The sequence below is a fragment of the Rhinolophus sinicus genome, linkage group LG05 (assembly GCF_036562045.2).
Source record: "Rhinolophus sinicus isolate RSC01 linkage group LG05, ASM3656204v1, whole genome shotgun sequence".
Lineage (NCBI taxonomy): Eukaryota > Metazoa > Chordata > Mammalia > Chiroptera > Rhinolophidae > Rhinolophus > Rhinolophus sinicus.
Window position 1 is genome coordinate 104022632 of NC_133755.1, and position 14167 is coordinate 104036798.

A 14167-nucleotide genomic window follows, 5' to 3' on the forward strand; every position below is an offset into this window, starting at 1 on the left:
TTCAGTATCTTCCAAAGATGAAATGAGTTATAGAAATACTACAGTAAAAATAGCAATGTTTGTTGAACATGCCCAGTTAAAAACAATTATGTTAGAGTAGGGAAAAAGCATGACCACTGTAGCTTTTTTGTTAAATAAATGTTGTGTTTTCCAGCAACCATTCAAGAACATTTCTCTTTATGTAAGGCTTACCCCAGTAATGCTACTTAGGTCAGTGTCTGTCTGGATAATCTACAGCCTAAATGCCAACTCTGTAATTTAAACCTGTCAAGTGACAGCTTTGCCATAGCATGCATAACCAACCTTTAAAATTTATTTATACTCCATTTGCTTTCTGTGGCCAGATTAAATTCTCCTTTCCTAAGCTATTTTTGCCTCACTTCAGACTAGCATAATTCAACATGTTTTAAACTACTACATAGAGACTGTGGCCCTCCAGATTTCCAATCCCCAAATGATTTTTATTCAGACTTCAGAACAGCAAAAGAAATTTCTCCAAGTTGACTGAAAATAAGAAGAGTTTTCTCAAACTAGATTCCTCCAGGTACTAGTATAATCAGTCATAATAATGGTATGTTATGAAAATGCTATGAATTATTATAGGTTCATAAGTCCTTTATTTAGTGTTCCAAGGAAACAGTTCCTTCTAACATGCAAATGGAAATATTGTTTTGACTAATCTGTCCATCACATCATAATATGCACACTGAACCTGCACAAATGTAAGCACTATATTAAGTGACAGGTTTTCTAATGTGAAAACATATTTGCCTCTGATTTGAAGACTTACCTAAGCAATTTTCAGGTTTACATTTAAGTTGATTAAAATTAGACTTAAAATGTCAAGGGACAGAAAATGGACATTATAGAGATCAGGTAAAGAGAATGGCCTCTTAGACAATTTTATAAAAAGTTTTTGAAAACTGTCTTAATTTTACAGAGAAAATATTACCTCTACTGAGTCAGTTTGATGACTCACTAAAATGTTTATTTCTGATCCAGTAGGATTCATTCATCTAAAGATATTTACATCTTCTGCACCCACCTGGGTGGGTGACTGACAATTTCTATGTCTGACGTAATACAATAGCCCAAGTGCAGCTATTGGCCTATGGACTTTGTCCTTGAAAGGCTTGTTGTGACAAGCTTAATTGCTCATTGGAGACTTCTATGTCTAAATGTCCACAGAAATGATGATGTAGCATTGCTGTTTGGTTTTTATTATTTAACAAACTTATTAAGACTTCATATCCTCATCACAAGAAAAATATTGTGACAGTATGGGAACGGATATTAGTTAGACTTATGGTGTGGTGATTTATTTTTCAATATATACAAATATTGAATCATCATATTGGACACCTGAAACTAATATGTTATATATCCATTATACCTCAATATAAATAATAAATAGACAAAAATATACAGACATGAAAAACAGATTTGATAAAACTTTAATGTCTTAAGGGAAGAAAACAAAGTCACTTCTTAATATAGAGCATGCTTTAGTTTTAAACAAATTTATACATTGAAAATTGCATGTTCACAGAAATTTAAATATTTTTTAAAACATTTTCACAATCACACAAGATTAATTTTGGATATAAGCTGTTCTATAATAACAAGGATAATAAATTTATAATGTTTATAGAACCCATGGTTATATTCCTGAATTTTTAGGACATTTCTTAAATATGGGAATATACTTACAATCACCCTCTGCACTAGAATCCAGGAACCCACTTAGTAGACAGTATTTGCCTCTATGCTTTACACATCATTATACCTTACAATCTAATGTGTGTTTTTTCTGGGTTGACATTGTTGCATTTAATCTTTCTATTATTGTGATGGTAATACTCTTGCTACATTAAATGTATTTTTTAAATCAGACTTCCTCATAGCCCCAATGACTATTCATAGCCCTAACCAATCTGAGAAGATTGAGAGGAATGAAACCCTCCATTTTTTTGATACTCGTATGTGTGGTATAGATGGAATCAATCAATGTTTACTAGATCTGTCCTTGAAAGGATTTCTCTTCCTCAGGATCTGCTGATTTGTCTTCCACAGTGTTTCATCTTCTATACAGATCTTCCTCATAATGCTTTTACAACCTTTTTTATCTCAACTGTTTGCTTTTGCATTTTGAAAAGTCCTGCCTGCCATGGAGCTCAAGGACAATGTTTTGCTGAGGAAAGTAACTTACAGCTTGTTTAGCAGGCGAAGTCTTCCATCTTAGGTCTCCTTCTGGAGCACAGGCTTTGAGACATGTTTTCTCATTCTTGGATGTCTGGACGACTTTTTGCAAGTCTGTTGGCTCAGTCAGGAGACCCTCTGTTAATAAGTATGAGTGCTGATGTTCCAAGTGCAAATCTATAGAGCTTTGAGTCTTCAGACCACAGGAGTCTCCTGACCAATGTTGGGATGAACTACTGACTGTTCTCTAAGAATCAGCAGTTTAGAACTATTGGGCTGAGTAGAGCAGACACCCTCAGTACAGCAGTGAACCACAGTAGTGCAGGGCACATAGAAACATGGCAGCTGCCACAGTGGCAGGCCCATGGCTACCCTGAGAGAATTTAGTGAGCTGGTCAGGAAGACCACATTTATTTCCTGTTTAAAAGTGTATTCTTTCTCTTAATAGCAAAAGCTTTCTCTAGTTTTTTTTTCCATCCTTGAACTATGTCCTTTTCAAAGTAGAACAAGGTAGCACTTCATCTGAGAGACTAAGACCCCCAGAAGATATTAGTCCACTTGAGTTTGAGCCCAGCTTTCAGAACTTGTTGAGCATAACTGGCTGGATATTTCATGTCGGCACCACTGTGGTAATTATAGGATCTGCGGATCACAAGGCTCACAAATTCTATCACAAGTTCTACAAGAAAACTGTTTAATACTGATTTTGCTCTGCTAACCATTTGCTGAATTTAAATCTTGTCCCACCAAATTCATTTTTTGAAAGTCATCACCTGAAAAACTTTCATATTCCAATTAGCATCACTGTGCTGACCAACTCTTGTAGTAAGAATAGCTGACTACGTTTTTCTTAATTGCACCATTGTAAATGTTAGTCAAGATTTTTCTTTATTATGTTCATTCTGCCCATGCTACATCACCAATATTTTCTCCCAGTGTGACATTTTTAACTCTTGTCAAAAGTCTTTTGCCATATAGGAGTTTTAAATTTTATATAATGAAATCTATCTGTTTCTTTGTGACTTGAGTTTCCTGACCTACTTAGGAAAGCCCCTCCCACCCGAAGATTTTTTTTTTTTTTTCGGTTTTAAGATTATAAAATCTTTACTCCTTTTATAGTTTCATTGCGAAGGAACATGATATATTTCTCAAGATCTTTGGTTTTCCTCGATTTAGGTGGATTAAAAAGTTTCCTTGGCGAGCAATTTCTTTAAAATGAAGATGAGTAGACTTTTGTTCCTGAAAAAGCCTGACCCACTTTTTTTATTTTTTGAAAGCACTTACTTTGTTTACAGTGTATATGTTTATAAGAAAGTTGAATAACTATGCAAGCACAGTCTCTAAATAGAAATTCTAATAAATCCTAAGAGCTGCAGTACACTGAGAACACAATTTGATCCCTAAAGCCCTCTCCAATCTACTGCTCAGTGAAAACAACAAACAAAAGGCTTCAGTGTTAGAAAACCAAGTTCTTCAAAGCAGGTAAAAGTCCTGTTTACTCCTTCCAGAAAGCAGAAGAGAAAGGGTTTTCAGATTATAAACGAGAATTGCCCTTGTGTAGCACAGAACAATTGGGATAAGGCTCTACTTCTTAAAGGCCTAAATTGTAAAGACAGTGGGACAACAGGACTGAAAATGAATAAAAAGAAAAGCTTTAGCTTTGACGCAGGAGAATTACATCAGACCTTGACAAAACCGGAGTCTTAATTTTTAAAATGCTTCCTTTATGAGCCTTTCATTATCTGCGACATCAAGTGAACAGCACTACAAAGGATGCATGTGATTTCGAAACACCACAATTGAGCCAACTGCATCTGCCAGCGTATGTGGCATTGGAGACGTCACCAAAAAAGAAAAAAAGACTGTGGCCAGAAAAGGGCTTTATCTGCATCACGAGATACTCTCCCTGACTAATATAAGTTTGTGAAGATAATTTTCTCTCTGCTTGGAAGTGCCCCCCCGGCGACAAGTATTCACCTAGTCGGAGCCTAGGGCCGTGGCATTAAAGGTGTTGAGTCACCGGGTAGAGCGGTCATGCGACATTATTCTTTGATGACGTTGATCGTAGGGGCTCAGGTGCCAAGGTAAACCGCTGGCAAAGATGACTGTGGTTATGACTTAAGGTAGAAGCAAGCAGAGCCGGGACTGAGACACGGTTCCAGTCCTAGAAGGGTTGCATTTTAAGTTTGAGGCAAACTTCAAGCCTCCCTTGTAACGTGTTTTAATGATAAGAACCAGGGTTTGCGGCGCTATTCCTCCCACTCCATGGATCGGAATCTTCTCTGGTTCCCATCCCTTCCCCACCCCAGACTTTGTCCTCCAGAGTCCCTTCTAAGCCACCCTCCCCCGCCCAGGAGCACTTCGCCATTCATCAACCGGTTCACACCGGCAGCGGCCGCCGCGCGGTGACGTCCGCGGGGGGCGGACTTCCGCCCCCGCTCCTCGGCGCTCAGCCCGGGGGCCCCCGGCCGCGATTGGTAGCCAGGGATTCGCACGTCGCGCCGGCTATAAAAGGGAGGGTTTGTGACGCAAGGCCGCCTCGGCGCGCGTATTGGTTCTGTTGACTGCGGGTCGACTCGGCTACGCGCTCTCCTCCGAGCTGCTCACTGCATGGTAGAGTCTGGTGCCCCCGCCGCCGTCTGCAAAGCCGCCGCCGCCCCGCCACGACCACCTCCACCCCCTGCCCTGCAGCCGCCGCCACCGCCTGTGTCGCCGCCGCCTCGGGACCGGCTGTATGATTAGGCCACAATCTTCAATGAGTAAACATATTCCTGTGAGTATCCGTCTTACCGCCGCCTCTCGAGCTGGGGCTCCACGACCGGCCTCCCGTCCCCGCTGTCGCCTTTGTTCAGAGCCCGGCGTCCGCTCCCCGCCGCCCCGGCCTAGTTCTGGTGGGTCCTAGGCAGGAGGGGACCGGGCTACGGCTCTGTAACCGGCCGGTGGCGGCTGACTGCGGGGAGGCTGAGGCCGGGGACTGCGGGGGAGCGGTTGGCCGCGGAAGGCACCGGCTTCCTCGTCCCTGCCGAGCCTGGGGCAGCGGGGGCGGTGCGGCCGGGCCTGCGCGGCGAGCGGGGGAGGTTTCGCCCGCGCAGCGGGCCGGGAGGGGCGGCACAAAAGCCGCTTTGTGACCGCCGCCTCCGCCCTTGGCCCTGCAGTCAGGCGCGCCTGGTCCGGACCCGGCGGGCCCTGCGACAGCTCGAGGCCCCTTTGTTTGGTCGAAAGAGTGGCTCGCCGGGGGAGCGGGGACGTGGCCCGGGGTGGGGCAAGAGCTCCGCGTGTCACTGCGGAGCCGGATACGGGGAGGGCGCGGCGGCACTGGGGTCGCCACGAGACCCAGGCTGGCGTCGGGTAGGCGGGGCTGGTAACGGTCTCGGCCGAGAGCTCTCGGAGCTCGGGGACCGGCGCGGGACAGGAGCCTGGTGCAGCCAACTTTGTGCTCCGCGGCCGGGACCGGCGCCTCAGACAAAATGGCCTCGGCGTCCGCGCCTGACTGAAGGCGCGGTGCGAACCCGTGATTGCGGCGCGGAGAGGGGGTGCCGCGGGCGGACCCCGTGTGCGCCGCGTGCGCCGAGCGGCGGGGCCTTCGGGGGGCCATTCACGAACTGCAGCTTTACGGGGCCTGGAGCGGAACTGCTGGGTGAGGTCGCTGACTGCCTGCCCCGCCCTGCTCCCTTGGTCTCCACCTGGTAATTCGAGCTGTTCCGGATTTAACGCCCCACTTTGGGCTCTGGATAATGGGAACAAGTCGAGTCTTGTCCTTTCCCTGGGGCGAGACGGTCGACAAAGGGCCTTGGAAACTTCCAGGGCTACTGTTGCGCTGAAACGAATGAGTCCTCGGCCGGCACCAGCGCGCAGTTTCCCTGCCAATCTTGGAATGGCCCTGGATGGCGCCTTTTAATTGGTACTATTTAAAACTGTTCCTGAAATCCGTGGTGTAACGTGTTGTTGCCTTCTGTTGGCTTGTGGCAACAGTAGCCAACCAGAGCCAGAATTCTAAGGTTTATATTCTGTCCCTGTGGAAATCTCTACCATTCCAAAAGTATTAAGTTGTTATTTGCGCTGTAGTTGGAACCGTCGACGTGATTGGGATCCAGATTCTGAGGCAATGCTTCCTGTTGCCCTTTTTGTATGAATTTTGTTTGATGGCAGTAATAAATCAATTGAAAACCAGAAAGCTAGATCATTCCCAAGAGTAAGCAGCATTTTACACATGCTTTATTCTAGATGCAGTACCTAAAATATAAGTAGATGTAGGACAAACTCTCCAACCGTTTTACAAAACTGTTGTATAAATTAATTGCCTTCAATGCAGTCTGACAAATTGTCTTAAGCTTCTGCACAGAAATTGCTCTCCCCCCCCCGCCCACGTGTATAGTATTGTGATTATGTGCAATTTACAAATGGGAGAGGAAAATTCCTTGGTATTCCCAAACTTCCCATCTTAGTTTTTCCTGTAGCAAGGAAATTGGGAAGGGGAGAAAGATTTGTCTTGGGCAGAACAGAAAGATGATCTGTTACTGGTCACTGCAGTTTTGGTAGCAGTCCCTCACCCCCACCCCCCAGCCGCTGGGTGGCTCCACTCAGTAAAAATAGCCACTTCACTAAGTGAATTATTTCTATATTGCTTTCTGTGCTTCCTGATAAAATTACTAACATGAAAGGATATGGCCACAGTCAGCTGTAACAGGAATTTTAGGGGTTAAATCTGGAAATAGTGGTGTGAAATACTCTTCAGAAATCGCCTTACAATTGCAAAATGATAGTACCTGGCAATCAGAGTACTGAGATAAGTCATTGCTCTTAACAGCTTTACAAATGATTTCTTTAATTCAAGGTGTGTCGTGGAAAAGGTGCAAGAATGCACTTTTTATTCTAAGGAAGTAATATTTAGGATTTGGGGTGAGATATAATTGAAATTATTTCCTGGTTTCTGCAGTCTCTATACACTGTAATAGAGTGAAGTCCTTAATGATAATCTAATCACTAATTTTTTAACCCAGCTAGCAAGTAGGTGAAGTAATAACTTCCCAGGGCTCATTTGAACAAATTTGGAATAATGAAAGTTGTGTTACAGGAGGACCTTTTGATTCCTGAGACTAGTTCCATTGTTTGGACAGAAAAGTGAACTGGGTTTTTGACTTGATATTTTCTGTGATCTGCTAGATTTCCATGTGGATTATTACTCAAAATTTAGGGAAGTTCTAGAAACTAATTAGCACGGGACTCTATTTAAAGGTGTAATATGACAATAGCAGATAGTTTTAATTTAATTTTATGCTTTTTAAATATTTAAATTTAAGAATAGAATCCTAATGGAAAGTTTTATAAAATTTTATTTGGTAATTTATCCATGAGAATACATATAAAGTGGCTGGCACTTGGTGCTCTTGTTAACCTATTAATATTTCTTAGTCCTCTCTTTATTCCTAAGTACACAACTGTCTTATGAACTACTTGATAGAAGATTAACATCGATGCTTTTTGTGTACATATTCTGAAAATAACCAGTAATTAATCATTTAATCTTTGATGTAGACATAAAACTGATTTAGTTCTTTAAGGAAACTTGGGTAAAATGTAAATATTTATTGATTGATAGGTAGTTACCTTGCTTTTGAGACCTATGAAAGAAATGCAGGGTAATTTCTACCACACAGTACCTCCCTCTACCCCTGAATTAGATTGTTTTAGGCTGGATGAGTGAAATTTTGGTTTTAAAATAACAAGAATATTGAAATTATGAATACCTTTTATAGTTATAAATGGGATTTTTTTGTATTTATAAACATACATCCTTATAATATTTCATATAACAAGTTGATTAATTTCCAGAGACTTAAATAAGGAAAAACTGTTAAAAGGGAATGATAAATTAATCGGTGGTTAAGGATCAGATAAGATCATGTATATTTTGGAAGCATTTTGAAAACCAGTTTTGTTTTGTTTTTTTCAAGAATACATTAGAGAAGTAAATTATGCTAAGACTAAGCTTCAAAGTTTTCATAAAGGTTGTAATAAATGTAAAAATACTTTATTAGTTGGAAACTCAATATAAAAAGTTGTACATAAAGTTTATAACAATAATGTAAAGCAAAGAACCAACTATTAAAAGGACTGGTTAATAGAAGACTATAAGGGATATTGATCAAATGTAACTGGTATTCTTTGAGGGATCTTTGTATTAGATGAGTAATTTAAAGTAATCTATTTGTGAGTGCTTGTTTTATGCTTATTGATTTAATCTTTAATCATCCTGTATTTTTGGTGTTCAAATAAAAGTTGAAAGGTGGCTTGGGCCCAAATTTGAAAAGATAGTTGTGTAGTTGTATACTTAAGTACTGTAATACTGTAATAGCATAACGTATTCCTTTTGAATTGGAAAACAACTTTTTTCTCTCTTTCTTTTTTTTTTTTTTTTTAACAGCAGTTCTGTGGTGTTCTTGGTCACACATTTATGGAGTTTCTGAAGGGCAGTGGAGATTACTGCCAGGCACAGCACGACCTCTATGCAGACAAGTGAACTGTAGAAATTCATTACTACTCCACCAAGAAGCCCCCATAAGAGTGGTTAACCCGGACACCGAAGTGTTGAATTGAAAACTGCAGAGCATTTTGCAAGAGTTCTGACCTGGATGGGGTAAACCTCAGTGCACTTCCTTTCTATTGCCTCAGTATTACTGGATTGAAGAATTGCTGCTTCTTGTTAGGAGGTTCATTTCATTTCCCATTACTCCCAACTTCATACTCAAAGCACTGAGAATTTCAAGTGGAGTATATTGAAGTAGACTAAGTTTCTTTGCATCATTTCTGTATTCAATTTTTAAATTCTTTCATAACCCTATTGAGTGTTTTTAAACTAAATTAACATGGCTCGAATGAACCGCCCAGCTCCTGTGGAAGTCACATACAAGAACATGAGATTTCTTATTACACACAATCCAACCAATGCGACCTTAAACAAATTTATAGAGGTAAGCTTTGAAACTTTTCATTGTTTTAAACTGATTGCAGTTTAATAGTGGGCCTTTTTGTCTAACAAAATATTTTGGAAAATCCTGAGATGGTGTGCCTACAGTTCCAATTCTCAGAAACGAAATATCAGTGTCTTTAGGTTAAAGGTAATTTTGTTTTATACATTTCAAGAAGCACATGTACTTGAGTTAGTTTGGATTTATAAGTTAATGTCTAGTTCTTTGTACCTCAAAGTTTGCTTAATTTATTATATGTGGACAATATAGCAGTATCGCTCTTGCTTATACAAAATTTATAGGACAAAGGCTGCCACTTACAGATTGTTCATATATAAACTTAGCCTAATACCATAAACCAAAGTTAGTTTATGTCTTGGACCCCATTTGATGGGTAGAATCCAATTTTCAGTTACTAATTCTCTTTCCTGGTGTGGTTGCTAGATAGCCAAAACTATCTTACTACCTACCTCTTGTCATTATAAGGAAGGAATACAATGCTGAATAATTTATTTGGACACATAAACATTTTATTTTATATGTGCAGATGCTCAGAAACAACAAATAGGCCTTGCAGAACATAGAAATACTTTGACAATCTATATACTTTTATATTCCAGAAGATAAAAAGTACTAACTTTTTATTATGTAATACGTTTAGTAATAACATATTACGAATCTTTCCTGTGGGTTTTCCTGTGTACTGCAAATGAGTGAAAAGGAGTTCATATAAGGAGTAAAGTCAGATTACTTATGAATGATTACTTTGGTTCTGTTTACCTTTGTCTTTGAATTGCTTCTGATTCTCTTGGGTTAGTGCTTCATGTCCAACTAAGCTAGTTTTACCATGACTAAACAACTTCAGTATATGAAGAGTTGTGGAATTTTTTTAAACTTCTAATTTATTAAAATGTAATGTTTAACTTTCCCTTTATGCTATTTTAGTATTGTTATTTAAAACATGATTTCACTTCCTTGTTAAATATACGTAGGTTATACAATTCATTCCATGATGTTTTGTTAACCAGCAATACCTGCTGGAGAAATGATCAAAGTTACACAGTGGCAATAGTGACATGGTATAAAGACTATTGAATATTTTTTAATGTATGTTTTTCCCAGGAACTTAAGAAGTATGGCGTTACCACAATAGTAAGAGTATGTGAAGCAACTTACGACACTACTCTTGTGGAGAAAGAAGGCATCCATGTTCTTGTAAGTATTTAATAGTTCTATGTGTTTATGATACTGTGCTACAAAGTTTATTCTAATAAACCAACTTCAAAAAGCTTAATTTTTTAATTTTTTACAAAATTATGCAGTATCTTAATTTCAAAATAAGCAAAAGTTTGAACTGAAAAGATCTTTGTAAAGATACAGCATATTTGTGCATCTCATTAAAAGAGTTTCACAAAACATCTTTAAACATGTTAAAATGCATTTAATAACATTTGGGTGTTAGAAATTTAGGATTATTAGTGTGGTATTTATAAAATATAAAATGCTTAAATATTCTTTTGACTTAGGATTGGCCTTTTGATGATGGTGCACCACCATCCAGTCAGATTGTTGATGACTGGTTAAGTCTTGTAAAAATTAAGTTTCGTGAAGAACCTGGATGTTGCATTGCTGTTCATTGTGTTGCAGGCCTTGGAAGGTAAGAGAATTTCTTAAATAGTTGATGGTAATGATCTTAATTCTAGTAAAAACTTGATATTGACTCTAGTGAAGGAAGACTCAGTTATCTCTTCATGAATCAATTTGCTTTGTTAGGTTACTTAATGAACTAAATTAAAAAGTAGGTGATTATAACAACGTATTTCCAGTAGAGCTGGAACTAACATGCAATCGCTATGATTTACATTTATCTCTGTGGACAAAATTACTTGTAGAACTAATTGTGTGTGCTGGGTTATGTCCATGGTATTGGAATCATTGTCTAAGGTTATTGGAGAAAAAGATTGTGAATTGTCTCTTTAAGGTAGTATGTATTAGTTTTGAAAGGGTCCTTGATTCTGGAGGTTCTGATTTCAGTAGGAACTAATTACCCAGTAAGTGCCAAAATATGCATGTCCAGATTTGTAAATCACTACCACCGCCCCCCGCCTCCACTGTCAAAAAGAAAGTCCTATTCTGGTGAAGACTAAAATGAAAATTAGTGGGGGAGTTAGCATACAACTGTGTCAAAATAAAGAAAAACAAGCTAAAATAAAGAAAAATTTCCAGAAGGTCTTTAGAAAAGAAGTTCATGACATTTAAAACATTTTTGTTTGTTTTTTTGTTTGTTTGTATTCGGTGGAAAGTATTTTTTACTGCTTAGAATTCAGGAAAAATTGTCTGCATTTATCAAGGTGTACCCTGTCTCCTAAATATTTTGAAAATTACCTTCCAATAATACAAATTTTAACTTCTAGACTGACTTGTAATAGTTAAGAGCAAAGTTCATTTTTGGTTCTAGATAAAATGTGAGTTTGATATGAACATACCGGTACTTTATTTTTTTTTTTTTAATGTCAAGTCAACATTTTTACTACACATATTACATAGGAAGTATAGTAAATAATAGTACTTCTGTATTGGGGAGTGTTAAAACTGTTGAATTTTCCAGGATTTGATTTTGAAAAAAATGATTTATCAAAATTCTTAACAGAGCTCCAGTGCTTGTTGCTCTAGCATTAATTGAAGGTGGAATGAAATACGAAGATGCAGTGCAGTTCATAAGGCAGTAAGTATATAATGAATTTTTTTCTTTTCCTCATTGAATGTCAGTGAGTTTAATTACATTGCTATGAAAGCAATTGTTTTCCAACAACCAATCCGATCATTTTTAGTATTAAAACCAGGAAATAAAGATTTTACCTCCTTTTTTTTGCATTCCATGTAGCTGTTCATATTAGATTCTACTCCAATAATTTTTTAATTGTTTTACTTTAAATTCTTGATTGAATATGTTGCTTTCTTGCATTTTTATTGGGGTTATAGTTAATGTACGGTAAAATGCACAGGTCTCAAATGTAGATGAGTTGACAAGAACAGCCAAATCAACCAACAAAGTACAATGTAGAATATTGTGATCACTCCCTGAAGTACCCTCATGGCCTTTGTAGTCATCTTCCCTCCCACCAAAGGCAATCTTTCTGACCTCTATTATTATAAATTAGTTTTGTCCTTTCTTGCACTAAATATAAATGGATTCATAAATTTTGACTATTGTAACTACTCAAAAGATTTGAAAAATTTACTACCCTTTCTCCATTTACACATGTATGCATGTCCATATTTCTGTATTAAATCGCAGTAATAAGATAAATTGGTACAAGAGAGGAGATAATTTCCTATAACACAGTAAACTTTATTATAGAGGAATGTTGCTTTAATTCTTTCATCTTTTGTTTTTTCCTTCCAGAAAGCGGCGTGGAGCTTTTAACAGCAAGCAACTTTTGTATTTGGAGAAGTATCGTCCTAAAATGCGGCTGCGCTTCAAAGACTCCAATGGTCATAGAAACAACTGTTGCATTCAATAAAACTGGGGTGCCTGGTGCCTTGGAAGTGGAACTTGAGACAGGACCTAATTTGTCATGCATCTTAGCCAAAATTTGGCTTGGTGAATAAGTCTAAGGAAGCTACCATATATATAGGAGTATCGAAAAGCAGTTTTACCAGGCCACAAGCTTGACAGAATTGCAGCCTCTGGGTTACGATCGACCTGTTTTGACACTTAGTAAAAGATTCTTGCTGTTCAGCATTTAAAATGTGCTTATCATTTGTAACAATTGACTTTTCCCAAAATTATGCAGTATTGAGTTACGTCTTTAAATCTATTCCCATGCCAGAATCTATATAAGAAATTTAGAAAGATTAGGTGCCAAAATATCCCGCACAATACTTGTATATTTTTGGTATCATACAGAATTAAAATCCCAGGAACTATGAATACTCTGGACCTTATGTGATTTATCCCTTCAGTCATTTCAAACATAGAAAGTAGGACCTATAGTTATTTGCCTGCTCACTTTATGTTTACATCTCCCATGTTCATACAAGTATTTTTTCATTTTTATTTTGGATTTTTATACCAAGTCTTACAGTGATTATTTAATGTCTTTCTGTAAATCTCATTTTGTGCTGTTAAGGAAAGCCTCCATTTTGAAAATCTACATTGTACAGAAGCACACGTCTTTAATGTCTCCAGACAAAAAAGCCTTACAGTTAATTTTAATGTTTGCACGTGGGGTGCAACTTACAGGGAGGGCCTGAAAAAAGAATGGGAGGGGGCTATTAAGTATTTTTAGTAAAATGTTGCCTTTGTCTTGTGCAGAACACGTAGAATATGCTCTTTCATTTAGTAAATATTTTTTTAAAAGGTAGAGATGCTTTTGTTGTAGCTAAAACAATTCTTAATCATAAAAATTCTTCGTGTAATTTTTTTCATACTTAATCTGAAGTTTACCAACTTATTTTTGTTTGAAGTGTGATTTTTTTTTTCCTGTTTCCAACCTCTTGCAAAAAAAAAAGTGGGTTTCTGCTAATGAATTGAGCAGACATCTAATATTTTATATGCCTTTTGAGCTGTGTAACTTAATATTTGGATACTTGATAATTTGTTTTATTATGTAATTGATAAAATGGTGATGTGTATTAATGTTAGTTCAACCATATATTTATACCGTCTGGGAATGTGTGGTTATAGTTCTGTGGGAGAAATAATTTGTCAGTGTTCACCAGCTTGTAAAAATCTAGTGCGAGAGCTTAAACATCTAAATAAATAATGAAATGCATTTATCATCACTGACATTGTTTTGCTTAAAGTTAACTTATTTTGTAGAAAACATTAAGCTTGAATTGTGTTTCGCTTAGTGCCATTTGAAGTGTGTCTTTTTTTAAAAAACGAATTAAAATGAAGTTGGCGTTTTAGTAAGCTCCTTAGAGACAATTTGTTTGGGTCATGAGAACTGTTTAATATTTTAAAGTACTTATCATTATAACCTTTGCTTTTTAAA

The 14167-nt window shown here is 38.1% G+C and overlaps 2 protein-coding genes across 3 annotated transcripts; both read left to right on the forward strand.

Moving 5' to 3' along the window:
• Positions 1-4839: 4839 nt before the first annotated feature.
• On the forward strand, positions 4840-8763 carry LOC141571669 (uncharacterized). Its single transcript, XM_074333145.1, has 2 exons — positions 4840-4972; positions 8624-8763. Exons 1-2 carry the CDS (start codon positions 4934-4936, stop codon positions 8717-8719), a joined length of 135 nt encoding a protein of 44 aa, XP_074189246.1. The 5' UTR covers positions 4840-4933; the 3' UTR covers positions 8720-8763.
• A 267-nt stretch (positions 8764-9030) lies between these two features.
• Positions 9031-13959, forward strand: PTP4A1 (protein tyrosine phosphatase 4A1). 2 transcript variants are annotated; one of them, XM_019738639.2, is made up of 5 exons: positions 9031-9170; positions 10290-10382; positions 10694-10824; positions 11818-11892; positions 12574-13959. In XM_019738639.2, exons 1-5 carry the CDS (start codon positions 9066-9068, stop codon positions 12689-12691), a joined length of 522 nt encoding a protein of 173 aa, XP_019594198.1. In that variant the 5' UTR covers positions 9031-9065; the 3' UTR covers positions 12692-13959. The 2 variants fall into 2 exon arrangements, with proteins under 2 accessions (XP_019594198.1, XP_074189245.1); XM_074333144.1 differs by having other exon boundaries at positions 12578-13959.
• Positions 13960-14167: the final 208 nt, after the last annotated feature.